General features: G+C 44.8%; 1 protein-coding gene across 1 annotated transcript; it reads left to right on the top strand.

Annotated features, from left to right (window-relative positions):
- Positions 1-3,660: 3,660 nt before the first annotated feature.
- Positions 3,661-27,639, top strand: NR4A3 (nuclear receptor subfamily 4 group A member 3). The gene is made up of 7 exons (XM_026044164.1): positions 3,661-3,717; positions 6,330-7,219; positions 9,491-9,620; positions 10,609-10,781; positions 15,463-15,662; positions 16,856-17,034; positions 25,735-27,639. The coding sequence occupies exons 2-7, from the start codon at positions 6,332-6,334 to the stop codon at positions 25,995-25,997; spliced, it is 1,833 nt and encodes a 610-aa protein (XP_025899949.1). The 5' UTR covers positions 3,661-3,717; positions 6,330-6,331; the 3' UTR covers positions 25,998-27,639.
- Positions 27,640-27,855: the final 216 nt, after the last annotated feature.

Consider the following 27,855-nt stretch of genomic DNA (forward strand, 5'->3'; position numbering starts at 1 on the left):
GTCCCGCGCACGGGCCCGGCGGCTCCGTCCTGGGCTCGGCTCGAGCCGCGGGCAGCGCGGCCCTCCGCGAGCTGCGCTGGGCTCCCGCGCGCCGCAAAGTTCAACAGAAAATTCGAATAAATAAAAAGATAAATAAAAATAAAGCTCTCAGAGTCGCTCCCGCAAATGCCGCTTTCCGCCCGAGCCGAGAGCTGGCGGCGCCTGCAGACCGAGCACGGCAGCCCCGCCGCTCTCTGAAACACTGCTGTTGTTGCCACTAGTTTTATTTCCCCCAGAGCGCAACTCGCGCGGGCAGCCGGGCGGCCCGGGGCGCTGCGCGGTGCTGCACGGCTCTGAGCGGTGCTGCGCGGCGCTGCGCGCCTGTCCGAGGCGCTGCGCGCTTTTCCGCGGCGCCGCGCAGCGCTCTGGGGCTCTCCGCGGTGCTGCGCGGTTCTGCGCGGCGTTCCGCGGCTCTGCGCGGCTCTCCGCGGCGTTGCGCTGCGCCGCGCGGTGCGGTGCGGTGCGGCGGGAGCGCGGCGCACACAGTGGGGCGGGCGGGCGGGCGGGCGGGGGGGGGGTCAGTAGCGTCAGGCTCCCATGGCGTCACTATTGACGTTTCGCATTCCAGCCGCTCTATGGAGAGGCCGCTAGGGCTCCTCTCGCATAAATGACGTTCCGAGCAGGGGAGAGCGAGAGCAGCGAGGAGAGGAGGCTCCTTCCTCTCCGGCGGCGCCGCGCAGCACACGCGCTCGCACGGGCACGCGGCGAGCCGGGCACCGGCGCTCTCTGCCGCCGCGGCCGCGCACGGCGCCCGCGGGCGCCTCTTCGCTCGCTCGCTCGCTCCGGGACGCGCTCCCGCTTCCTCCGGCTCGGGGCATCCTTTCTTTCCATGACTTGGGATAACGCGCCCTGCGCATCTGCGGCCGCCGGGAACCTCGGGGGTTTTCTCTTTACAACCGCGCCGCTGGACAGCGCCTGCACACACGTTTAAGGAAAGGGGCATTTACAAATTAGATGTAAAGACGGAACCTCCACAGCAATCAAGTACGTATGGGAACGGGAGAGAGCGAAAAGGCGACGCGCTTGCACTTGGTAGAACTTGTGCCCCCGGGGTAGATGCTCGCGGAGTGACAGCCGGGCGCGGAGGACCGCGGCCGCGGCTCTAACCGAAACTTTACCTCTCTCTTTATTATTATTATTATTATTATTATTATTATTATTATTAATTGTTGTTGTTCTCGCTCTCTCGCCGCGTGGACCGTCACTTGCCGCGCGCTGCCCGCGGCTCCCGTGTGGCCGCAGCGGGAGCGCGGGCGCCGGTGGCCGCCGGCGGAGCGGGGTGCGCGGCGCGGAGCCCCAGCCGGTACCGAGGTCTTTCTGCTGGTTGTTGTCATGGAAATGATGCTGCCGCCGCCGGCGGGGAGTTTACAACAGCGCTCGTGATGAATGGCAGCAATTTGTCTCCTTCCCTTAAGCCGCGCTCGGAGGATAGGTGGTTTTGTTTGCACAAGTTAGAGCTGCCTAATAGGGACGGCGGGGCAGGTTGATCTAATCTCTGCTTAGGAGGGCGCAGACCGTCGGCAGCGCGGAGGGCTCGCGGAAGGGGTCGTTGTTGGCATGTGGCATATTGTATGGAAATGAGCCGGGACCCTCGCGAGGCACGTCTGCCCGGTGCCTGCTTCCGAAGCAGCGTGCAGCCTTCCCTTTGGAAGTCGGGAACCGTAATGAGGGGCGGCGGTGCCGCAGCACGTGCGCTGCGCGGAGCGCGGGGAGGCCGCGCCGCGCAAACGCCGCGCAAACGCCCGGCGCTCCCGTGGCCGGCTGGCAGGCCGGGAGAGGAGCTTGGGGCTTGGAGAGACTCGACGAGGCACCGGCACCCGGCTGCGTCGTATTGGGGGCTGGTATCGCGACGGAGCTATCGCGATAGGTCTCGGGCAGCCGTCCAAGGCGGAGGTGGGGGATCACCTTCGTGGCACTAGGTAATGCCGCTATTTTTAAACTTGCTTTTTTTGAAACGATGGACTTCACACGAGAAAAATTCCCAAAGGAAAAGGCGGAAAATGCTGTTTTCTGTCGGGAATTTAGTGTGTTGGGATTGGATGTCTTTTTTTTTTTTTTCTTTTTCTTTTCAGGAGAAAAAAAAAGTTTAGGAATGAATCGCTAACTTTTATCCAGCCTACTTCACTTGATTACATTCTTCGCCCTATTTTTCTGTCCTCCGTGGAGACTGTTGTATGTTGGAGTCAGGCTCCATTAAAACAATGGACTGAAGCAGCCCAGACCGTTTCTTCGGAGGTGAAACTAGTCCCAGCTCCTGGGTATTTGCTGGAGCGGCCGTGCGCCTCGGAGCGTTCCCAAAAAAATCGCGAGCTACCCCGCAGTGGAAATATAACTTGAAACTTTTAATTGAATGGAGCTTCCCCTCTCGCGGTCCCTCCCGGGTAAATGAAGGTTTCGAAACTCAGCTGAAGAAGTCACAATCACAATGGAGTATTTCACGCTTTCCTCCTCATATTACAGGGTGGGGAGGGGTGTCACTCGGGGCTGAATGTAAAGTGCACGGAGGAAGAAAAGAGCTTTGACAAGGGTAGTTATTTCCTCCTAATTTACAGCCCTTAAGGCTCTGTGCTCCTGGCTCCGACGTCTGCAGTCCGGAGGGGTGTTGCGTGTTTAAAAGCGCAGTGAATGTCTCTAGGTAACCGCCGGCTCAGGGGGAGGAGAGGAGCCCTAGGGCGCCCGGGGCGCCGTGAGAAGCCGCCGCACGGGAGCTTGGCCCCGGAGCGGGGAGGGAACAAACCCAGCGGGGGAGACGGGGGATGAGCTGAGGATCGTCCAGCGGCCCCGCAGCTGGGGCGGCGTCGGGAGGCAGGCGGAGAGCGCGGGAGCGCGCAGAGCCCCGCGCGGGAGCGGGGCGCGTTCCCGAGCGGTCCGCGGGGGGCGAGTGTTCGGCGCCCACGGTGGCCCCGCGAGCCCCGGTGGCCCCACGAGCCCTGGTGGCCCCGGGCCGGGACGGAGCGTTTCTGTATCGGTCCCGCGCCCCGCGCCGCCTCGGGGCTGCAAACGCCGGGACTGGCCGCATCGGTAGGGACCCCCCCACACACGCACACACACCAAGTGCCGCCCCCGCGGCCGGGTCGCTGCCTCGCAGCTCCAGCCTTGCTCCTGACCGCCCCCCCGCCGGCAAAGAAACTTGCTGCTCCGCCGGCCGCCGCGGAGCCAGGGAGCATCCCGGGATGCGCCGCCACGCCGGGGAGATGCAGCTCGCCGGGTAGCCCCTGCCGCGGCTCTGCCCTGCGCGCCCCCAGCCCCGCGCTGCTTAGCAGACAGCAAAGGAGCGAGCAAGAACCGGGCACCTCTGCTGCCCCTGCCCCTTAGTCACTTATTTATTTATTTATTCTCTTCCTTTTGTGTGATGAGGGAGAGAGTGGGGTTGGGGCAGGAAAAAAAAAAAAAAAAGGAAAAAGAGAAGGCGCTTCCCAAGCAGCCTCTCCCCCTCGGAGCAAGGTGGGCGCCCGCCGTCCCCGCGCCGCGCCCGGGGGCTCCCCGCTAACTGCGCCCTCTTCTCCCGCCGCCCCACAGAGGCCGGGTCGGAAGAGCGCCCCCCGCCGCGGCCAGCCCCCCAGCCCGGCGCCGCAGAGAGCTCCGGGCCGGCACGGAGCCCGCCGCCCGCGCCGCCCCTCGCCGCCGCCTCCGGCCGGACACCCAGCCCCACCATTCAGCGAGCAAGATACCCTCCAGGTAAGGAGGCTCCGCGCCCCTCAGCGCCTCGCTCCGCGTGCCCCCGCTCGCGCGGGACCCCCCTGCCGCCTCCTCCGGCTTTAGGCGCGCCGCGGAGCTCGCCTCCGAAAAGGACTTGGTGCCACGGGGAAGGTGCGCGCTCGGGGACGCCCTTGGCCCTAGCATGGCTTGATCCCTGGGAATTGGAGGTTCCAAAGCCCAGGATGCGTAAACATTTAAAGGAGCAAATTGCGAGCGAGTGGGTGGGATGCTAAAGTGTTTAAGAAGAGCAGCGCTTGATCCGCGTTGAACGGTGCAACTCTCAGGTCAAGCCCTTGCAAAGATTTCAGAAGGGGTAACAGATCTCAGTGTTCATCCCATCTTTTCTTTATTATACTCATTCTTTTTGACTCTGACATATGCTCCTCTGACATTGACTCTGACATACGCTCCTCAATGTGCCCGCGCTTTTCCTTCAAATATTGTTGGGTAAAGCCACAAGGACAAAATCCCAGGAATTCACTTCCCGGGGCAGTTCATGTTGGTTGGGCTGGACCCGGCCGGCCGGGCGCGCTGCAGAGTGTGGAGGAGGAGGAGCAGAAGGAGGATGAGGAGGACGAGGCTCCCCGCGGGGATGTCCCCCCAGGCGCGGCCCGGGGGTGGATTCAGGGACACAGCCCCACCGCGCTCCGCAGCGCGCCCGGTCAGGGCACGGAAACCAAGCGCAAAACCCCAACACAACAACGACAACAAGAGTAAAGATCTGTCGTCCTGAACCCCTGCTCATTTTCAGAGCAAGCAGGGAGTCTTTTCCCTTTTCCCCGACTCCACGGGGCTGTGTAGGAACACCTCCGTTCGGGGCATTATCTGCCCGCTCGTTCAGCTGTGCTTCCCAGTCAGGTCTCAGTGGAGGTGCACGGAACGAATCCATTTCCCTTTTTATTTGATTAAGCGCTGATCAGCATGATTTAACAGATGGTCCTTAAACTGATGCATGATAGTAATAGGAATTGGCATGACATCTGTGTACGTCGGCTGACACGTACAGAAATTGATACTAAAGAGGGGAATGATATCCATGAAAATAAGATTGAGAGGAGAAGTTTGTGAAAGTGGAGTTCTGCTATGGTTTCTGTGTAAGTATTTGGATTTATAAGCAGAAAGATCTTAGCGATTTTGGAAAACAAAGGCACTGTTTTTCTCTCACTTTTAAGTATTTTTTCCTTTAAAAGAATAAAGATCTGAAGGGTTTGTGATGGTATGATAATTGAAATGTAGCTCTTAGATGTATTGGCAAAGCAGTCAAGAGAGAATTAGAGGTTGTTAAAACACAAATTATTTGGATTGTTGCACAACACATTCAGATTAATACGATGCAAGTGAAGGTGGTTCTTTAAATTACTGAGGGAAACCCCATATTTTTAATGCCTTTTTAATATAAATTATGTAACAAGTGCCTTTGGAATATAAATTATCATGATTAAGAACAGATAAACAGCACTTAATTTTGATACAGATTTTTCTCCCCTGGTGATAATATTACTTTATTTTCAGTTCTCTTGTAGGAGAATTTATACTAACTGAAGAAAAAAAACTGAATTTTATTCCTATGTTGTAGAACTGAAACTAGTCGTACACTTTTAGTTTTGATTGCCAATAGTGAGCTAGAATCTAACAAAGTTTAATCAAGCAAACCTCAGATGGATTTCAGATTTGGGTCCATCATTTCTTGTGAGCAGCAAAGGAAAGCTGAACAGTAGGAACGTGAAAGAAAAACACAAATCTTTATAGGCAGTGACTGTGTTTTCACAACCATTCCAGCTATCAGTGAACCACATTAACTTTCATGACTAATGGGGGAAAAAAAGGCAATTGTGTTGTCAGCCTAAACCTTGCTTTCTTATAAAAACAGAATCAGAAATACTTTTCTCTTACATTTTTGAAAATATGGGAATACATTGTACCACCCACTTTTTTTTTTTTTTTAGGAGAATATTACACCACCTATAAGTCTTAAAACTAGTTAGACACCAACCTAGATCTATTATCTGACCAGAAATATGCTTTGAAAGCCCATGGTTGAGTAAGCAACATTGATGTCTGCAAGTCCTAAGTAGAAAATACTGTGACTTGAGTTGTTTCTTTGACCTGACATACATGCATTGTAGAGGTTCCTTTTAAAATAAATGTAATTTCTAATATTACACATTCAATAATTTACTTTTCCCTTCATGAATTTTTTTTTGGCACAGTTGCACACATACAAAGATAGAGTCATAAATTGTTTTCATTATACTTATTTAATTCTCATTGACACCTGTATATATATAATAAGCAGCAGATCTAGGGCAGTTCGAGATGGATTATACCCTCCCTGACACTAATGTAAATCTGAGTGGCTCCAGTGACAAAATGAGAGCAGGGTGCCTAATATTTAGTCGATCCTAGTACGTAGTTTTATATTGAAAGACGAGGAGTTAAAGCTAATTTATGCTCCCCATGTCGCGGCGCGCACGGGAGTTGGGTGTCCAACTGAGCTCCGTGAAATGCCGGAAAGCTCCTAAGTCAACAAGGGTTGAAGGGGCGCCTCCGAGCGCCAGGCTTGCTACTAACATCCCCCTTTGCCCTTGCAGATATGCCCTGTGTGCAAGCCCAGTATAATCCTTCACCACCTGGTTCAAATTATGCGGCTCAGACCTACGCGTATGGCTCGGAGTATAGCTCAGAGATCATGAACCCCGACTACACGAAGCTGACCATGGAGCTGGGCAGCACCGAGATCACTGCCACCGCCACCACGTCGCTTCCCAGCTTCAGCACCTTCATGGAGGGTTACTCGGGCAGCTACGAGCTCAAGCCTTCCTGCCTCTACCAAATGCAATCTGCCTCCTCCTCCGCCCAGAGGCCCCTCATAAAGATGGAAGACACGCGCCTTTCCTCCTACCAACAGTCGCTACCACCGTCGGCAGACGAGGGCATGCCCAGCACGTCCATGTACTTCAAGCAATCGCCGCCTTCGACGCCCACGACGCCTGGCTTCCCCTCTCACCAGAGCCTGTGGGACGAGCCCCCGCTGCCGCCCACGCAGCCCTGCCTCCCACCCGGCCACCTCATGGACACTGCGCCCATGAAGACGGTGCCTCCGCGCTTCCCTCTCTTCCACTTCAAGCACTCGCCCCCGCACACGCCGGCGGCGGGCGCCCACATGTGCTACGACCCTGCCTCCTTGAGCCTGCCCCTGGGGCCAGACAGACCCCTGGCCGGCCAGGCCTCCATGGAGAGCCATTCCTACGGGCTTCCCTTGGCCAAGAGGCCTGCCACGCTGGCCTTCTCGCCGCTCAGCCTCAGCGCGGCGGCCTCCTCCAGCCTCATGGGCGAGAGCAGCGGCGGCGGCGGCAGCCTCCCGTCGCCGCCCAGCAGGAGCTCCTCGTCCGGCGAGGGCACGTGTGCCGTGTGCGGGGACAACGCCGCCTGCCAGCACTACGGCGTGCGCACCTGCGAGGGCTGCAAGGGCTTCTTCAAGGTGAGAGCTCGGGGCGCCCGCGTACGCGCGTGTGTGTCCGTCCTCTGCTCCTCTTCCCTCCTCCTTCCGTCCCTGTCCTTGCCCACCCACCTTGTGGCTGTGGAGGTGCCGGCCATCAGGCACTACATGCTCCCTAGGGCAGGGCAAACATAGTGTCCAGGCTACGAGGCCAAGTCAAGCCCTCCCTAGTCAGGATTAACCGCCATAGCCTCAGATGAGGACCAGCCACAGCGCTCCACCATGTCCACCAAGTCTATGGGCACTGCCCGGTGGAGCCCAGTCACCTACTGCTGAGATGACTCCAGGAATATGTGCACTTATGCTGCGGACTAGACTTGTTCTTGGCCTAAATTCGTCTGAAATAAATCTATCCTTCTGACAAATTGCATTTTTATTTAGGCGCTAAGCTAAACTAAACCTTCTTTTAATTAAGAAATGCAGAAATCTTAAAGGCTGTGGAGTGGTTTTGCTGCTGGTGATGGTGCCATTTGCTGCATTGAAGAAGAGCCAGCTGAGGAGGGCAATAAATAAAATGCAGGAAGGAAAAGGGTTTCATGCATGAAATAAACCCAGATATTCATCGTTTGATGTGGTTGCTTCTTCATTGCAGCTCTTCAGTTTAGGAACCAAGTTAAGTTATACTCAGCTGAAGGTAGTAGAGCAGTGACTAAGCCCCGTTTAGTGTCTCCAAGTTAGCTTTGCAAGTTACAAGATTTTAAAGCTGAAGGGTAACTAGTAATTCACAGAAAGCAATTTCTCAGAGGAGACTTTCTGCTTTTGTTTTTTATATGTGTTTGCCCTTTACTTTTAGATTTGAGTGCTTGATCATTTTCTTGCAATAGATTTAGTTTAGGTATTTATTTCTGTTTTTTTAGAAACAGCTTAAGTGAAAAAGTTGGGAAAAGCTTGGAGTGGAGGTCTGTGTAGTAGGTTTAAGGTTTGATAAATTGAGATTTGGTGGGATAAATTTCTTTCTGCAGGGCTAGTAGGCACGCCGCTGTTTTGATTAAAGATTTCCCAAGTGTGATAGTTCAAAAATACTGGTGGGAGGAAGGGTTTATAATTTTTTTTTATTTCTATTGCACACAGAACTGCTAGCAATACTTAGTAATAATATTTTCTATTATAAATAATAGCAATATTTTTTAAAATCCCATAGAACTTATTTGTTATTTAAATATAATTAGAAAATGAAACACAAATAACCTGGAAAGAGCAGCTAGTATGGGCCCGATCCTGACTCAGTGGAAATCAGGAGCATATGCTATTAATTTAGAACGGGAGCAGGATCCAATGCTTATTCTGCAATTTATTTTTTTTTAAAGGGAAATGTACAATTTTCAGTTTTTAAAGAACAGTGAATTCTATTTGTTGTGTCTCTTGTGCTTATTTCCTTGAAGCTGCCTGTTTTAAAAGGAAAGCAAATTATGAAAATAACATTTTCCATGAATTTAATTGCAGTGAAAGATTTAATACCAATTGTCAAACTGATAGATTCATTTTGCTTATGATGTCTTTGCTATTAAGCTTTTTGTACTAAGATATTTATTTTTCTGTCTTTGATTTTAAGTGCAAAAACATATATTTTTTTTACATTCATTTCTATTATATTTTTCAAGGCTTACCAGGTTATAAAGAACATTAAATTGAATGTATAGACTTTAAATATTTTTAGAATTATTTAAATGTGTATAACTACAGTGTAATTTCATCTATTTTTTTCCCCTTAGTCAGGTTATTTTTCCCAGAATATTTAATTAATACCATTGGTAGGGTTTCTGCTACTTTTATATTCTTCCCTGATGATTTTAACAGCTAACCAAACCAGTTATTGTGGTATTTGACTAACAATAGTGATAGCAATAGAAGTACATCACAGATCATTTTGATTTTATTTTAATAAGGTCAGCAATAATCAAGGGAATGAACCAAGTAGAAAATTGTTCCCAAAGGGATATTAAAAGCGGAGATAATCTAATCCCCAAAGGTAGATGCGATGACCTGGTAATTTCAGATATGATTTTATCATTCAAACTTGCCTGTCTCCAGAGACTTGCTTCAGAACAATCCTAGATGATTTTCATTGTCAGCAGCTAATACTAATAAAATTGTTTTTCCTGCAGGCTAGTGTGTTAGGAAATTAATTTTATCTAATTATATGAATTGCGCTGTCGCTTTTCATGTTGTAATTAAAATACATTTTGTCAGGTTCTAAGTTGTTCAAGAAAGTATCAGTTTACTATTTTTGTGTTGCTTTTTTTTTTTTTTCAGAGAACAGTTCAGAAAAATGCAAAATATGTTTGCCTGGCAAATAAAAACTGTCCAGTAGACAAGCGACGTCGTAACAGATGCCAATACTGCCGATTTCAGAAGTGTCTCAGTGTCGGCATGGTTAAAGAAGGTAAGGACTATTGCTATTATTATTTCGACCATATAATACTTATATTTAATCAATCTATGACTCTGTGTGGATGTGGATTTCTTTATGGTGAATTTGGCAGCGGTGGTATCCGTGGCTTATCCCCTCCAAATCTGGCATTTTTGTAATAACATGTAAAGCTTTTTCTTTTCGTCCAGGCTGTAGGGCTTTCATATTTAGACTTTCTGGGACCACGAAGTTCAAGAACAGCAAGGCCATGGGAAGATAATTTAGTGCTATCCAAAATACTTCCTTTACTAATCTTGCGTAGCATTCAGTAGTGATGTATGTAATGCTGTGTATAAATATCATATATATTATCTCAGAGAAGGGGCTGCATTTCATTATTTTGCTCCCACTTTTACATAGCTCCTTGTCTTGTTCCTATAAGCTGATGGTGAGTTTGCCACTAAATTAAGTGGAAACAGCACGAACTCATTGATCCCAATCTCACAAGTGCTTATATATGTGGGTAATATTGTGTGAGAAGTCCCATTGCAAAGAATGGCATGGGTAATATGGCCTATATAATGGGACCATATTTTTCAAATACTTAAAAAAACCCTAGAATTGCTTTGAATGAATGGTTCTTCTGTATAAAATGTGCATGAGTAGTATTAACATCGAGACTGGTGTTTCACACCCAGTTTTCTCTCAGCAGAGGAGCGTCCGTGTGTGCGTGCGTGTATATACAGGCACACAGGCACTTGCTAAACACAAAGCAGGAGCTCTAGCAACGTGGCTGGGTTTTAAGCAAGCCGTTACATTGCCCCTTGTCAGCATAAGGCTGATGTAATTGCTATCATTTGTATTTCTTGGCATTTAAAGGCACCGATAGCACATATTAAAAGTGATTTTTTTTTTCTTTTGCTGGGCTGCTCATCGTGAGAAAAAGCAAGAGAAGCAGGTGTTCGCTCTGCCCTTTAGTCTGCCGCCGTCTTTGCCACTGACCCCCTTCTTTTCCCCTCAGTTGTCCGCACGGATAGCCTGAAAGGGAGAAGAGGCCGACTGCCTTCCAAACCAAAGAGCCCCTTGCAGCAGGAACCCTCGCAGCCCTCGCCGCCTTCTCCCCCCATCAGCATGATGAACGCCCTCGTACGAGCTTTAACCGATTCCACTCCCAGGGAGCTTGACTACTCCAGAGTATGTCTCTAAATCTCCTTTCTTCTTGCTTTTTTTCTTTTTTTTTTGAGGCGTGGAGATGGTTTGGGAGCTGCATTGGCGTTTAGCAGTGGGCTCGCTAGCGTGAAAATAATGGTAAAACTGGGAGGAGAGTGGAGATTTATCCAGGCGGCCGTGCCTAGCCGTAGGAGGTGGACAGTTACTGAAAGGAGGAGCACTGGGAAGTAGTGTTGGTCACTACTGGTTGTGAGAGTCTGGGAGAGAAGTTTTAGCACGGTATGTTCCATGGGTGAATATTCCGGCATGCAGGAATGTGTGGATAAATACAGAACTCTTCACATAAGAGGTTTCCCCCCAAACCCTATCAATTACGATGAAATTGATTAATCCACCAAATTCAGGAGTGGGACCCGTTTGTCCAGTATCTCAATTTCCAGGCTGTAAAGGTTAAAATCTAACAGCACTTTTCTGGTATTCAAAGTTGTATAAAGTAATACTGGGTCACTGAAGAAAGCAGGCTGTCTAGAACTCATTTCTACTGAGATCTGTGTGAATTTACCATTTTTTAAAATGGGAATAGAGTCTGTTTTTGGATACCTCAGCATGGGTGTTTCTCAAATATCATTCACTTTTGTGAAACAAATCTTAAAGCCAAAATTCTAAAATACTAAATCAGCACAGCTTTAGCAGATTGTATATTTTGTACCCTTGTTCTTCAGTATATTATTTTCACAAGTTAGGAACTGATAGACTATGTTACAAGTTTATAACGCTGTTCTGTAGTTATTAAAATACAACACTGAAATGGCTTCTTAAATATATATTTTAAATAGATTTATATATGAAAAGAAAAATAATACAGCAGAGGAAAAATGTTACCAGATTACTTTTAATGAAAACTCACTGAGTGTAAGAATACTAAGAAAACATGGACTGGCAATTTATTGCCTATTCCTAAGTAATGATAAATAATGAAACCTATTTTATTATAGTGGTATAAAACTGAGATAGTTCTATTTTAAAATATAATTGCTAAGTGATATATGTAAATATAAGCATTTAATTTCTTCAAGCTAGTTAAGCTAGTTTGTAAGTATACAATCATACAATTTTGTAAGTTTTTACTAAGAACCTAGTTGATTATTACCTGTCAGGCTTTTAGGGGGCGAATGCATTAGGTATATTTACATGTATTTTAACTTACCTAAAATGTCTCAGGGGGTCATTCTCTAGATACCTACGTGCAGGACTAATTAGTACTCTTTAGCAGGAATCTACTCTATGCCATGGAATTACCTTAGTATAATAGTTCTGTGTATGAAAGCAGTATCAAGCCATATGTATTTATGTATAGATCTAGAGCTCTTTCACATTTACCAAAAAAAAATGTATTTTTTGGTATGATTTTTTTTCTTCATCCTACAGTAATTCTCTTAAGAAAATGGGTTGTAGGTCTAGGAAGTTAACAGTTCTATGGAATATTATAGGAAGCGCATGGTTGATGATAAATTAATTTAAGCTTGGTGTATAAAAGATTATATATGATTGGCTGTTGGGACATCTTAATATCCTAGTTTCTGTTCTTCTTTTTTCATTTTTTCTTTTTTTTTAAGAATAAAACATATAATAGTCTGTTAGGCTCAGCAGTACTGAGAATACAAAAATATATTAAAATAAATTATTAGATTCAGTTCTAAGTTCAGGGAGATCAGGAATGAATAACGTGTAAAAACTGGTATTAACTAAATGAAGTATACAGCACTTGCTTTGTAATGTTAAAATCTGTTCGAAGAATCCCATTCCTGTGAAGACAAGTAAAGGTGTATTTGGAATGACCAGACCTTGTGATTCAGTACAGAGCGGTAGATCTGGGAATCTGGCTCCGCAGTCAGGACCATAGTGTTTGGAAGGGTCTCCATGTTTATACCTTGTACAGTTTTCTCGACCATCATAAAAATGCCAGGAAGAGTTTTAGAGAGGAACATGTACTCATTGCTCCAAGAAAAACCCCAATGACATGCCCAAAGAAATTCTCAAATAAATTGATATCTGCAGGTTTTGGAAACAAAACACGCTGGATTTGGCTCTGTCCGTAACATAGCTACTCTTCCTTTAAGCATTGGTTTTAATTTACCAGCCCACAGTAACGGTATGTTTAGGTATTTGGTTTCAAAATTCACTAGGAAGAGAATTTGGTTTATGAACTCCTTAAAGGCCAAGGGCCGTGGCCAGGTCTCACAGCTGTTTCGCTGCTACAATTCCATGCATTTAGACTTGGAATGAAGTGAGATCAGAACCGGCCCTTGTGCCTCGCAGAATAACCACCGACTTACACAGAAAAGTTGTCTTTTGGAGAGCGAGTGCAGCATTTAGGTAACAACCTGCTTCCTTCTGGCAGCCCCCAAACCAGAAATTAGGCAAATATCAGGGTTTCTGACACCTCAAGGGCAGATGCACTGAAAACCAGGCATAGCTTCTCCTCTCGGGCTGCGGGGATTTTTTTTTGTGCTTTTGGAGCTATCGCATTTTATGAAGGACTGAGGAAAGCAGGCGAAGGTGGGTCGAGATTGCGCTAACATTCTCCCCAACATCGGGCCCTTAGAAGCTCCTTAAATATACCACATAACTTAATCTTGCTTCCTACACATTGGAACTCCTTCTTGAGGAAAGAAAATGGCCATCCTTTAATTCCTGAAGGGGCTCCGAGCAAGGGAACAAAGGAGGGCTTTGTGTCCTGGCCTTGTCCCGGGTGCCTCCGGCTTGCAGGGCTAGGGCAAGGAGCGCAGCATGGAGCCCTCCTGGGCTGTGGCCTCTGCACCAAGGCTGGTTCCGACGGCTCTTCCAATAGCAGTTCTGCTTAGTGGAGTAATCGTGGAAAAAAAAAAACCCACTGATTTTGTGCGTAAGACATGCACGCTTTGGCTGCTTGCATGCAAGTAAACATTTCAGCTACTCTTTGTAAGCACTGACTTTTTCTAGCAAGTGGTGACACATTGCAGCAGTTAAAAAAAACCCTACTAATTCTGTATAATGCTTACCCTTCTGTCAAAAATGCTCTTGTGGGCTAAATATACAGCATACGCTTCTTTTCAGATGTGTTTGGTTTAATTAAATGCCCCACATGGGTTATACCGTGCTGTAACATTCACAGTCATGTGGTGGAATGTGGCATTCAGCTTTCTTAGAAAATGTTTAAAAATCTTTTTTTTTTTTTTTTTAATATTGGGAACAAAGGCTCTGGCATAATTACCCTGACTCGTAATGACAAATTACATCGCCATCAAATGTGGAGTGTTTCCTCTCTTTCTACTCCATCCCTTCCTTTTCGCTGATCCTCTGATCAGCAACATACCCTGCCTTAGCGGTCCAAGAGGGTCCAGCACATGCTAGGGATCTGTATAAACACGCCGTATTTTCCGCTAGTCACCACGGTGCTCCCGTTCTGTTGCACTCCGGGGGCTGCAGGAGCATTTCATATTGCTCAGCCATCCTCCACAGCATCATTCAGACAGGGCTAAACGTGTAACGTTGCAGTGGTTACAGGTTCCACTGCTGCTCCTCAGCCTTGCTGCGTTTTTGCCTCCAATTCCTTCGCTGTCACCTGGATACTTGGAGTAGCAGGAGCAGAGCTTGTCCCTGCATGAACTTCACCGGAGGGGTTGTATATGTGAGTAAGAGGTGTAGCTAGGAGTTCGCCGTAACAAATTTTGCTAGTGTTGGGATAAACAGAACGGATTCATTCAGGTACTGACAACCCAACGCCAGAGAGAGATTTCCAGGATTTCTAGCAGCTTTTCTGTGGGTTTGCAGTCCGAGTGTCTGACGCTCTTTCCTTCATCCCTTACTTGCCGGCAGCCGTGAGCTCCAGCCGGGGCAGGCAGTGAATCGGCATCTGCCCCGGTGGGTCTCCTTGCAGTGCCCCGGTGCTCCACTCCTTGCAGTGCTGCCCTCTGCTCCCTGCACGGAGGAGCCTCCTGGGCTGCAAAGCTCCTGTTGTATTTTCCGCCAGGGAGGGAATTGTCACAGCAGGGACACTGACAGGGAAGGAGGACACGGCAGGGAGGGGGATGACAAGGGGTCATGGGGAAGTTAAGCAAGCTGGTGCTCTCCAGTGCTTGTCTTGGAAGAGTTATGGTCACGTCAGCAGTGTAATAGGTTCCCCGGAACCTAAAATGCCATTTGAAGGGTAAGAGGTGGTTTGGGGCAGCCGTTTTCTTTCAAAGGATTTTATATTCAAATTAAGTGATGCTGCTTGTGTCAGATGAAAAGGTGATTTATCTTACATGTGCCTATTGCTGTCAGTTAGAATGAAATTTGAGAGGTTTTGGAAGAAATCTTGGTGTTGGGCATACTGACACAAATTCATCAATGGGAAAACTATTTAATTGTAGTAACTCAAGTAATACTATTCTCTTGTCTTAGAAATTACCCCATTCACCAGATTTCTGCTCTATTTATTGATTGCATATAAAATGTGGTAATTTATGAAGGCTTTCTGTACATGTAGAAATACCTGGTGATCAGCATCCAAACAGCAAAATGCCCATAGAGAGGTAAATAGGTGGACAAATTTACACTTGTGTGTGATGGTTGATAATATCAGTTTCGCCACAGAGGTAAATGTTGCTGGGCAGATGACACTGTATTTTCAGAGCAAGCCCTCGCATGCACCTCACCTTGCTGTCTGTGCCTTGCCTTGCAGTTCTGTTCCAGCGAGCAGGCCGCTGCGGGCACGGATGCAGAACACGTCCAGCAGTTCTATAACCTCCTGACTGCCTCCATTGACATATCGAGAGGCTGGGCAGAAAGAATCCCCGGATTTACTGACCTCCCGAAAGAAGATCAGACATTACTCATAGAATCAGCTTTTTTGGAGCTCTTTGTACTAAGGCTCTCAATCAGGTAATTGTTTATCTCGCTTGCTTTCAAGCCGATGTGAATGGTTGTCCGTCTAAGTGTTGTTAAGGAATAAACATGGCAGTATCTTTGAAGATTAAGAAATTATAAAAAAAAGAAAAAAGAAACATCAGTCAAGTCTGCATCTGCGAAATACCCCATTTCATTTGTGTTGCACTGCAGAAAAAGAATAATAAAGAGAATTAAAAACAGAGCATAGTTCTCACTAATGTTATCCTTTTCACTCGATATACAACATCCTCTTTTTCCCTATTAGTCAGAATTGATCCTCAGGAACTATTTCAGCAAGGTTCCTTCATAATCATCAGTATGAACGGTAGAAAAGCACCTTTAATATAAAAGCCTTTTCTTCTTCCGTTCTTTTCCTTTAGCACCTGCACATCTTTATAGTCTGTTTTTGAAAGGGATAAAGAAGCTTTACAATCTTGTTCAGATTGTTTTTCTTCTTAATACCAAGTCATTTAACAGAGTGAGATGTTATTTGTCAGTCTGGCACTAGTTAAGACATTTTACCAAAGACACTTTCAGAGACCGGGGAAATTCCAAACTGGAGAACTGAATTATGCCCTTGTTTCTTCTGGTTGAAGAGGACATTTGCATGCTGCTTTTTACAGGGATATTGCAGTAGGAGAGGAAGGGGAGGAGAGCTTTTCTGTGCTCTCTCTTTCTCTTACACACAGGTTTCACAAATATGTGTGTTATTGCATGCATTTTCCATTGTTTTTATTTTCTTTATCAGTTTTTACAATACAAAAAATGCAGATGAGACTAAAGAATTGCTGAGAGTAGCAGAATCTCTTAGTTCTCCAGTTATTGTTAGTTTTGTATTTCAAAGAGCATGCATTTAGTGTTCCTTTGGTTCAAACATACAGTACTTAATGCAAAATGTCTCTTCTGTTTATGCCTTTGGGCAGGACCGAAATCTTAACTAATTAGACAGTCTACACCACATGCTACAGTTAACCTCAGGCCTATAACTCTACAAAGTAAGCAATCATAGAAGCTTGTTTGTTGTACTTTTGCCCCAAGGGAGAAGCATATTGTCAAACATGAATGCCCACATATGTCTCAGGATAATATGCATTGGATTTTAAGTGACAGACACTTCAGTACTGGTTATGCATTTTACTATAAAGTAGAAGATGCATTCATAATTTTTTCAACTGCTTTTATTTCAGGTCTGATACTGCTGAGGATAAGTTTGTGTTCTGCAATGGACTTGTGCTTCATAGACTTCAGTGCCTTCGTGGATTTGGGGAGTGGCTCGACTCTATTAAAGACTTTTCCTTAAACTTAAAGAGCCTTAACCTTGATATCCCAGCCTTAGCAAGTTTATCAGCTCTAACTATGATTACAGGTAAGTGCTCCGTTAATAATAGAAATCTTCAAATTCTGGTGTTCTGTTTTAATGTTCAAACAATCTCTGTTAGGTTGCCTGATTTTTAAGCATTGTAATGACTATCCTGAGACTATGGGCTCTAACTTCAGACCCTCAGAAACACTTATTAAAATATACTCTAACTCTCTATTTATTTCCCCCTTCCTTGGAATAGTCTCTAAAAAGCAAACTGCCTCTAACCATATTGTGTAGCTTCAACAAAAGCCTTCAAAATGCTTGCTCACAGAAAAGCCTAATGTAATGGGGCTAAGTGTTGGGTAGACCTACTAATACCAGGTAGCTCAAGAGCTGGAAACCATACTCCGGTATCCCCTGCCTGTGCGCTGCCTCTCAGTGAGATAAATAGATCAGAGAGAGTGTTTCACAAGAGCAGTAGGCTGCTGTGGGTACCCAAGCTGCTATAGATACTTCTTGGTGCCACTTTTTTGAGAAACTAAATTGGAGAATAGGAAGAAAAATGATTTTTTATGCATTTTTTTTTACAAGACATTCTAGGTGCACATGACTATTTTACCCTTTCTGCCTAATAGGTCAAACAGCAGGAAAATACTGTAAGAAACTGCCAAAACGGGCTACTAAGGACAGATCAGGGGAGGCTGAGCTTTTTTAAAGCGTAATTTCCTCATTCCCAAAGCAACAAAAGCCCCTTGAAGTGCCCGCCACATTCCTTGGGCTTTTGGTAGTTTAGGAGGCAAGGCTGGCTGCAGGAGCCCCAGAGCCAGAGCTGGGAATGAGGGTATCCATGGAAATGCGGCCGGCGCGAGCACAGCAGCCAGCTCTCCTGCAAGCCTCCTCCTCAGTTCAGAGGAGAGGACGATGCAGAGGTGCAGCTGGGTCACTGGGGTGACCACATGCTCCAGCACGCCTGGAGTGGAGCCTTTCTGAGGATGCCTGAGGCTCCCCTGGGACAGGGATGGATTCCTCCTGCAGCTCGGGCATCCTCCCGTCTGCAGGTGGTAGCCTCAGCGATAGCAGCTGCAGCCTTAATTCTGCCTAGGGGGAGATGGGGCTGGGGAAACTCTGAGGGAAAATGCTCGACAGTGAATATAAAAACTATCAGATGTGCAATTCCTGCTCACGTTGGGGAGGCCAATGTATCTGCATCATATCTTACATGGTACGCTCTCTGCATGCACTTGGGCTAAGGGTTAGTTTGTGCTTGTTCTGGCTTTAACTCTTCCTTCTGAAAAGTGTTTTCAGTCTTTCAGTTAAATTATGTTCATTTTTCTGTGCTTGTGGAGAGCACATTAAGGGCCAGATTTTGATTTAACTGACATCTCTTAAATCCTGAAAAACTCAGTGGAGTTGCTCTGTTTTACCTGAAAAAATCCCTAATGAAAGATGTGTTAAAGTGAGAAAGACCATTCCTGAGTTATTTTTAGCTCCGATATATAAGCATCCATATACCTGCACTCACACATACTTAGCTAAATATATTATAGATATATACCTATAAATCAAGGAGAGGTGCTTTCTCTGTGTGTATATATATATATATGTGTGTGTATATATATATACACTGTGTGCGTGTGCATATATATTGCACCTGTGCTTAATTTAGGTTATTGACTGCATGCTATCTAGATAAAAACAGTAGATAGAGCTTGCCCCTATCTTCTTGGAGACTGAGGAGATACAGGTAGAAGTACAGGATAGCATGCAAACTGTGGAGATGAATGGAGGAAAAGCCATTCTATGTGAGGGTTTTTTTTTTCTCCTTACAGACTAATGGTATATTTTAACACAATAGTTTTTGTTCAGTCAGACACTCCAGCTGCCCTTGCCTACATAGTTAAATTTGTCAGACTTGGATCACCCTAAAATATTTAATGGAAATATCTTCTAATTAATAGGCGCTCACTTTCCTTCCTTTTAGTGCTAGTAGTCCTGCAGGGGCTTGCTATATTGTGCTGACCTTCCCAAACAAATGAACCTTTAAAAGGAGATCATTTCTAGATGTAATAGATTGGATAGAGGCACTGTGTTTTTCAAGCCTTTCTGGACACACACCCTGGTGCTTAAATTTAATATAGTTTTCTCCTTATTCTTTTATTTCATAGGGATAATACATTTCTGCTCACTTGCTCTTAAGTATGCAGGGCCATCTTCATGCTCTTAGAGCGAAGTTTATGTGTCCAGTGACTTATATTCACAGGTTTCAGATCCATAAGGCACCTAGCTAACTTAGGGACTTGGACAGAAATTTGGCTACCTGAAACTGGATCATATGGTATAAAGAAAAGTGATATTAAAAAAACTTTAAAGAGGAAATCAGGTGATTGTAGCTGAGAGAGCATTACAGCACAAAATGCTCTTTCTTACTTGGAGAATTTCTCAGTGATAGTATATGGAAGTGTTTATAACCAGGAAAGCCTTGAGATTTGCCTCTGGTGTCATATCCCTTGAGAAATGCTTTCCTGTCTTTCTGCTACTGTTTGAATATGGCGAGTCATGTGTTAGTTTTTGGATAGTTCCAACCAAAGGGAAAAATTAATGAAGACACATTTTAGAATTCTGAAATCTTTTGGACACTTAAAGCAACTGGTTCAAGTCTTGTTTTAGACAAGACATTTAGCTGAATATCCAAATCATTGAACTGCAATATAGGAAGGAACAGGAAAGTTTTGAAGTCTAGGTGCTTACTTTTGTTAGAAATATTCCAGCAAATTTCTTTATTACACAAATTACTTCAGTTCTTATCTTGGATCAGTCCATTTTTTTTATTGACTTTGTGGTCCAATGAAAAAACAAAACAAAAAAATCAGTGATGGGTTATAGCTAGTTTAAATACTCTACATGGACAGAGGTAACACCAAATTTAAGAATATTTCTCCAGAAAGAGAGGAAGGCTCCTAGGAATAATGATTTGCTCATTCCTCTTGATTCCATGAGTGCTCTCGATAGCCTGAACAAAGCAGGGTTTTTGGAAACAAACCCTCTTGTACCCTAGAGCGCTCTCGCCGTTGTGGGAGGCTAAAAGACTCCGCACTTCTCCCGGAGTCCCAAGATCCCAAGGGCTGTTTGATTCCAAAGGCATTTGTGATGCCCGCTGGGCTCAAGGGAGCTAACCCAGTTGTTCCAGCTGCTTTTCGCTAACACTGCTGGCTCATGGCAAGCTCCCTTTGTGTCCTCCCTCGGCCGTAGCTGCAGGTCGCAGTGTTGCCTGCATGAACGTATGGGCTATGGCTACGTATAGGACCGTTCGTTCTGGTCAGTCATTTTGCAGAGAGCCGCAGAAGATCTATTAAGGATCACTGCATATTGCTAACTCACTGCTTGCATTGAGTAAGACTAAAGGCATGCGTGCATAAGATAATTAGTAAAATGTTTTGTACATTCTGCAGTGTGTTATTCATTTTAAAACCCATATATTCCCTCTCTTTTTTTTTTTTTTTTTCCCTGTTTAATGTCATCTGGAGGATTTGCAGTATGTTGCACAGAAAGAAAAAGGTTATGTTAGAGTGCTGCTGAATTTGCAAGTGATATTTTGATAGGAGATAAGCTTGAAAACACTCAGAATGAAAGAACAAACATCTGATCTATTGCGAGTGGCTTGCAAAGAGTTAACTTAAACCTCTTCAACATCAAAGCATGTCTTCTTTTATTTTATTTTATTTTATTTTTTTTTTTATTTAAGGTACTCCTTTAGGATCTTCCTTTCTCTGCCTCTCTTCTCCTTTTCTGCTTCGTTCAGTTGGTTGAGAAGGGCCGGACACAACTTCTTCCAGAGCACATGGGCAGTGCTCTGAGTGTTACCCAGAAGAGAGTGGTTAGAAATCGATTTAAGACCCACACCCCACATCCCCATGAAAGCAAGAAATAAGTTCTGTCCCATTCTTCTTTCTTCGAATCATTCCCGGTTATTCTATAGGGATGTGTGATCTAAGGAGCTAAGTACAAATACAGGCATGGGGAAAATAATGTCGTTCTCTAGGGCCAGGTTCTGTTCTTAGATTCCCATCGACAATTTCTGTGAGTTTAGAATATTGTATAGATCACAAGTGTTCTTGGACAACTGCTCCATGCTGTAATCTCTTCAGTCCCGACGAAGTTTTGATGATAAAACTTTGCAGTGTAGGCCAGAACTTTATTCAGACCATCTTTTGAAATACTGCATCAGCTTCTTGAATGACTTGTTTTAACATTTTTTTCCAACAATATCAAAATACATTGACTAATATATAGATTAAAATTGCAATGAAGATCATGCCAAAGACGCAGTCTAATATATTTCCAGATTTCTGCTTGCTCTGAAACTGCTCGTGGTTTCTTTCTCCGTCTTACTCATTTTTTTTTTCTACTTTCTGACTCTTCCTTTCTGCATCCACATCACAATATTATTGTTTTGACCACTTGTCACTCTCAGTGGGGAAGTGCTGAGTACACTGCATTCTACCCCTAATCCAGCCAAGCACTTCTGCCGTATGTTTTTAATTTAAGTGTTTCACAGACCAGCCCAGAGCCACTGTGTATATTGGGCTTATTTACACTTCTAATGCGTTGTTAGACTGGCACTAGAACATTTGAAAAATATGGTGAGGTTTCAATTAATTACGAGTTTGTGTTTGTACTCCTGCTGTAGAGCTTTCCATTCCAGTTTAGAAACAGGGCTTTTAGCACCATCAGTCATACTAAGAAATAGTAACGAGTCCAGCCTGGCTGCTGCGGTTCCCCTCTAAGCACAGATCTGCCCAGCTTGGGAAGGGAAGGGAAGGGAAGGGAGGCTTCCTTCCCTTCCACGTTGTATCTCCTTCAATCCCGTTGCCAGGATCCTCCAGAATGGCTGCTTCTTGGGCTGCCTTTCCATATGGGCAGGTGGCAGACTGGGGGAGTGTAGGAGTGCCAGTTACAAAAATAAAATAAAAAGAAGTCTCCAGATTGCATTGTCTGCCGTCCCCCCTCCGCTTTGCCGAGGGCAGCACTGTCAGCAGCGAAGGGAAGCACTCGCTCCCCTTCATCCCTTCCTACCCTTTCCCTGAGGCAACTGCTCTTTCCTCCTACAGCAACCCCATGGCTTCTGTGTTGGGTTGTGGTTTTCTTAAAGGAAGCGACGAGCTCGGATATCCTGTGTGGTCTCGGTCCTGTATTCAGCCCACCTGACTTTACCTCGTGCAGTCAATGGAGAATACAGGCCACCTCCAGAAGATGATTCACTCACTCAAGATCTGAATCATCTTCTAAAAATGCCCGTTTCTCCACTGACGTTAGAGCAGGCCTGAGCAGTCTGCGCTGCCGACCTGGGCCCCTCATGGAGTGCCTGAGAGGTCGGCAGAAGGAGGATGGGCTGGAGCACACCAGGAAAGGACACTCTTCTGTTGGACATACCCCAGTCTTGCTGGGTAGCACTGCTTGCACAAGGCAATCGGGAAGCTGTAGGTAACTAAGCCTTCCATATATTTAAGTTATGGAAGAGGAGAAGGTTTGTGAAGGGGGAAGAGAAAATCAGATACCCATATTGAAACCAAGACAATCTAGAGACCCGTTTTAAGTGAGCAGCATAAATCTGTTGCATTTCTGGTCAGACTGTTTCTGCCACCTTCAAGCTAAGGATAAAACTGACCCACTCAGATAACAGAGCACAGAGCATGAGTGTCCATGAGATACATGGGAGCTTTGAAAGTGGCACTTTGAGACCGGCATTCGTCACCACTGGTGTTCAAAGGCACCAGCATTGAATCTGCCCAGCCATAATCTGCCCTATGTCAGGCACTGGAGAAAGGAGGAAGGTCTAGCTCAGCTGCTGACTGGCCTTCCTTCCTCTTCCTTTTGTTTATTAGCATAATTATAGCACAGATGCACATTGAGATTCCTGGAAATTCTGTGTGGTTAAAGGAGAATGTTGCAAGGAACATGCGGTTTGCCAGAATGAGCTGAGACGTCTGCAGAGTTTTAGAGACAAGGCTTCTGACAAATCATTCTGGCAGGCTTAAGGAGAGCATCTTTGCCATAAATCACCATTTTTCTTGCAAAGATTGGTGGTAGCCCGTAACAGTAGGCTCAAGGGTTTTGTGTTCACGTCACCTGCACCTCTATAACTGTCATTGTAAGCAAGTTTGAAGACAGTTATATTTATGCACAATCAGTTGGAGAAAATATATTGGTTTTGACTAGCTGTCCTTCTTGGGATAAATCTTAGCCTTATCGTTCCTATATAGATAAGAGCATCCTGTGGAAGCCAGCAAGTGATAACTACTAAATGACGAAATGATAACTATTAAATTACAGTCTTTGATGCAAACTAGATCCAAGACTTAAGTCTATCTCATGAAGGACTTGTTTAACATAGCAGTACATTCTCCAGAAACTATCTGGAGACTAACTTTCAGAGACTCTGATGGATGTGCCAGTACAAAAAGTGACATTTAATAGCAGAACACTTTTTTCTTTTTTCCAAAATATGCTTTAATATTGTAGCACTAGAGAGCAGAGTTAGGATGGAGGTTTTTCTCTTATTTATTTGAAGTACTTCTACTCATTTTTGCACACACTGTATTTTACATCAGCATGTTGTATGGCTGGCCACCTAAGAAACTGTGTCGTGAACCTTTTGAACTTGTCAGGCTTAGACAGAGGCTGCTTAGTTCGGACTTGAAATGTTAACAACGCTGCTGTGCACTCAAGAGCTAGAGATGATTTTCCATACTCTGCAGTAATGCACATCTACTGAGACACTAGTTTAATAATCTGCTGTTTTAAAATCACTTTTTGGACCCATTCTATTGTTTCAGTTCTCTAGAACTATGAAAATATCTTCACTTACACAGCCAGGAATAACCTCAAAACAAGTTAAAAGATGGGAACTCTTCAAAGACTGCAAGATTAATCTAATATCCTGCAGGCTCACCCAGAAGGCTAGTGGTAAAATATCCCTACTTCTTTTTTCAAATTTGTATAAAAGATTCATCCCCCCAAGTTTCTAAATGGTAGAATCTGCTTAAGTATTTACTTTCAGTGACCTGGACAGTTAAGGCTTACATAATTACACTCTACACAATTTAGTGGAAAGGCTTTAAATATTCATTGACACATTTTAATGTAAACAGGGCACTTGGCATTCTCGTCTCTCTCACCCCTCCAAGGTGAAGACGACGTCTGCAGCAGATGTTAGTGCCTGTAGCTCCACAGCGTACGTAGTGTACGTAGCTCTGCAGCAGCAGGGCAGCACGGGGTAGCATTAAGTGATAGAATCAGTAGCTTCTGGCCAGAGATTTATACATCTGCAATCACATTTACTTACCTGACCCCACATCCATGCTCTGTAGGAGGCAGCTCTGTGTCAGTTGACCAAGCTGGAGACATGTTAGAGTGGAAGACATGCAGAGGTGCACACATATGAAAATTGTTTTGCCTAATTCTGGGAGTAAAGGAAGCTGTTCTCCCTTTATTCCTTGTTAGGGGAATGGGCAAACAAAGTATCTATTGCCAGGTCCTCCTGAAATAAAGAGGAAAATGTTCTGGGGAAATGTGGTAGGGAGGGGAGCTAGAGAAGACAGGCAGTTTGAAACGTATCAAGCACAAGAACTTCCACAAAAATCCACTCCTTGTCTGCTGCCATCACTGGTTTTCCATGTCTAGTTGGTTAAAATCAATTTGATCTGCATTTTCCTAGGCTGCCCTATCTGGTATAATTCCATTTCACGTACAAATGATTATGAGTTTCCTATGAAGCTAATTACTACTTATGTGTGAATGTCAAACTCAAATAAAAATGCCACAAAACTATTTGAGATTATTGTTCAGAAATGTTGCGTTAATTTATTCACTCAAGATTGATAACAAACAGCACGAAATGATCTTTCCCTATGTATCAGAAAAGAGCCTGCTTTTATTGAATCACAGATATGACTCATTCTGCTTATAGCTCGAAGAACTGAGGAAACATTTAGCATTGCTACAGCATTTTAAAAGGCTATTCAAGGGAGCGGGGGGCAACCCCCAGCTCTTCTTCCTTCTAGGAATGTTGAGGGATTTTTTTTTTGTGATAACACAGCAGCCTTTCCACCTGACACATTACTTACTCCCTCATAGCAAAATAGTTAACTTCCAGATTTCTTTTATCTTGGCCCTTTTACAGAGGAATAAGCTAAAAAGCAGGAGCTGATCAAAACAACAAAGGCTGGTGAGGTGCCTTTAGATTCTTATGAGAGTGCCTGCAAATTCCTAGTGGAATTCCAGGCCTGGTGTTGATGGAGCTGGCTAAGGGTATCGATCGCCACTTGAATTCACTGAATAAATAATGGTTGCCATAGTTATTGAGCATTCACAACTGGTGGGGAAGCACGGAAATCTCCCAAACACCTCCTGTGATAGTTTTGCTAGAAAATCGCCCAATTAAATTCTGCCTCATATCATGAAAATCACGCAAGCACTGCAGCCTGGACTCATTGTGCGAGCATTTCCATCCCAAACGAGCATCTCTATTATTCATTTTAGCCCCTAAAAAGAAAAGGGCACTTACCGTGTCTTATTTTTGTATGACACGAAGGTTAACTGAGGCTGTATTTAGCCGCCGCTCCCAGACATCAGACACATTTAGAGCGTTTTTGCTCCGAGCTCCAAGGCACGCACTGGGTTGCCGCGTGCTCTCCCAAGAAACGGAGGCCCCTCTGCTTGGAGGGCGGCCGCTCACGCCTTTTCTCTTGTGCCCTCCCTTTGCAGAACGGCATGGATTAAAAGAACCAAAGAAAGTGGAAGAGCTATGCAACAAGATCACGAGCAGCTTGAAAGAACACTTGACTTTCAGTTGCCAAAACAAAGGACAACCCATGGAGCCTGCGGAGCCCAAGGTGCTGGGTGTTCTCGCTGACCTGCGTTCCCTCTGCACACTGGGACTGCAGCGCATCTTTTACCTGAAACTGGAAGATTTGGTGCCCGCCCCTTCCATTGTTGACAGGCTCTTTCTGGACACCTTGCCCTTCTGAGTCCACCGCCCTGCGGGAAGCCAAACGCCCACCCGAGCAGGCGAACGGATTGTGACTTTACAGCTAACGTTTCTGCCCTCACTTAACAGAAAAGCAGCTCCAGCTCTAAAAATGAGGTCTTTTCTTCTGGCGCTTCGTCCTTACAACCTGAGGCCTAAAACCTACCGGCTTACCGTTTTTTGGGGGGTTGCGTTGTTTTCTTTTGTGTGATTTGGGGTTTTTTAAATTGCTAATATGGCACTTTTGGACAATGCTCGCCCAGCAGCAGTAAAAGGTTAATATGACTGTTTCAAATCCGTCGTTTAACACCTCATGGTTTATGAGGAGTGAAATTGTAGAAGCTGTGTGTTTGAAAACAAGAGCAGCAAATAGTTGTTTGCCAGGGCAGTATGTGTTTTGTGACAATACCTTTAGCATACTTCCTGCATCAAGGGCACATACATTGGCACAATCTTAAAGAAAAGTTCACTTTTTATAACAAAGTACATTCAACTGAACATTTCGTAGAAATCCAATATAGCAAAATGACAATGGCTGTTAGCTCCCATGTTCAAGTGCAATTTTTTAAAAGTGCTGTCTTAATAAGTCTTGTTTATTAACTAATTTATTTTAATATGAAAATAAGTGGAAGACGTGAAGTGAGAAAATTACATGCACTAACTTACATGACAGAGTTTTCCAAACTTGATTCCATGTAGAATGACTTACTGACAAATGTATGTGGAAGACACAGGAACAGCAGTGACTCAATTGTTCCTTAGACAAGGAAACCCAAGTAAGTAGTGACCGGAGTATACAGGGTCAGCATCAGGGATAGCTACGTTTTAGACTTTAACGTAAATAACAAGTAATTCAACAGACACCAGGTGGTCCCGAAGAACAAGCAAGTCTTGTAAAATAGTATGAATGTAAGTGCTAGGAAGGACATAGTGGGCTGCGTTTAAACATTCCGTGTTCGTACTCCTTTTTGTATGTTTATACTGTTGATGCCATATTAATATGAAATAATTTGTTGCATAGTGTCTTTATTTGTATAAATGTTTGTATGCATGGTATATCTCGTAATGGCTTTGCCTGTATTTATTGCAACGACTGCCAGCTCATGGGAGCCCTGTTACACGGAGTAACTAGATAGGGTGTTCACACTGACTCAGATGCACCAGTTGGAGTATTATATACATATATATAGTGTGTATATATATATATGTATATACTATTTGTGTGCGTGTGTGTGTGTGCGCGCGTGTGTGTGCGTGTCTTTTTATTAACCATTTGTACATAAACTATCTGTCAAATCACAAGCAGAGTTATTTTACAGTTTATTTGCAGTGACTTCTAAGGCAGTACTGTTTAGCACTTTGATATTAAAATCTTGCTCCTGTTTTGCTAAATTCAAATAATATTTAAAAATTTTAGTTCTAAAAAGACTTTATATGCACTGTATTAAGTCAAAATTTTGTTGGTCATTTTGCTAAGGAAATTTCTGAATGTCAACCTGATGTCACTGTATCTTTTGTTAGCTTTAAACATTCTAGCTTTTGTCTTTTTTTAAACTATGCTGTTTATATGGAAATTAAATTATACAATCAAACAGATGCCAAATGAATTGCCTAATTGCTGCAAAGGATAACCCAGATATCGAGTCACTGTATGGTTTTCAAATAGTAATCTGGTATTTTATCACTTACTATGTTAGATGTGCTTTTATGAAAAAAAAAAAACTATTCTTATATCAAGATTTATAGTATTATCAATAGGGAAACAGACTTCTAGTCACTATAGTTAATATTTCCGGTTTACTTGCAGATAATATTTGAAAAAGTATTGCTTTTTGTATTGACTTTTAAGCTTATGTGCA

This window comes from Nothoprocta perdicaria, unplaced genomic scaffold (assembly GCF_003342845.1).
Source record: "Nothoprocta perdicaria isolate Ctin4 unplaced genomic scaffold, notPer1 scaffold_351, whole genome shotgun sequence".
Taxonomy (NCBI): domain Eukaryota; kingdom Metazoa; phylum Chordata; class Aves; order Tinamiformes; family Tinamidae; genus Nothoprocta; species Nothoprocta perdicaria.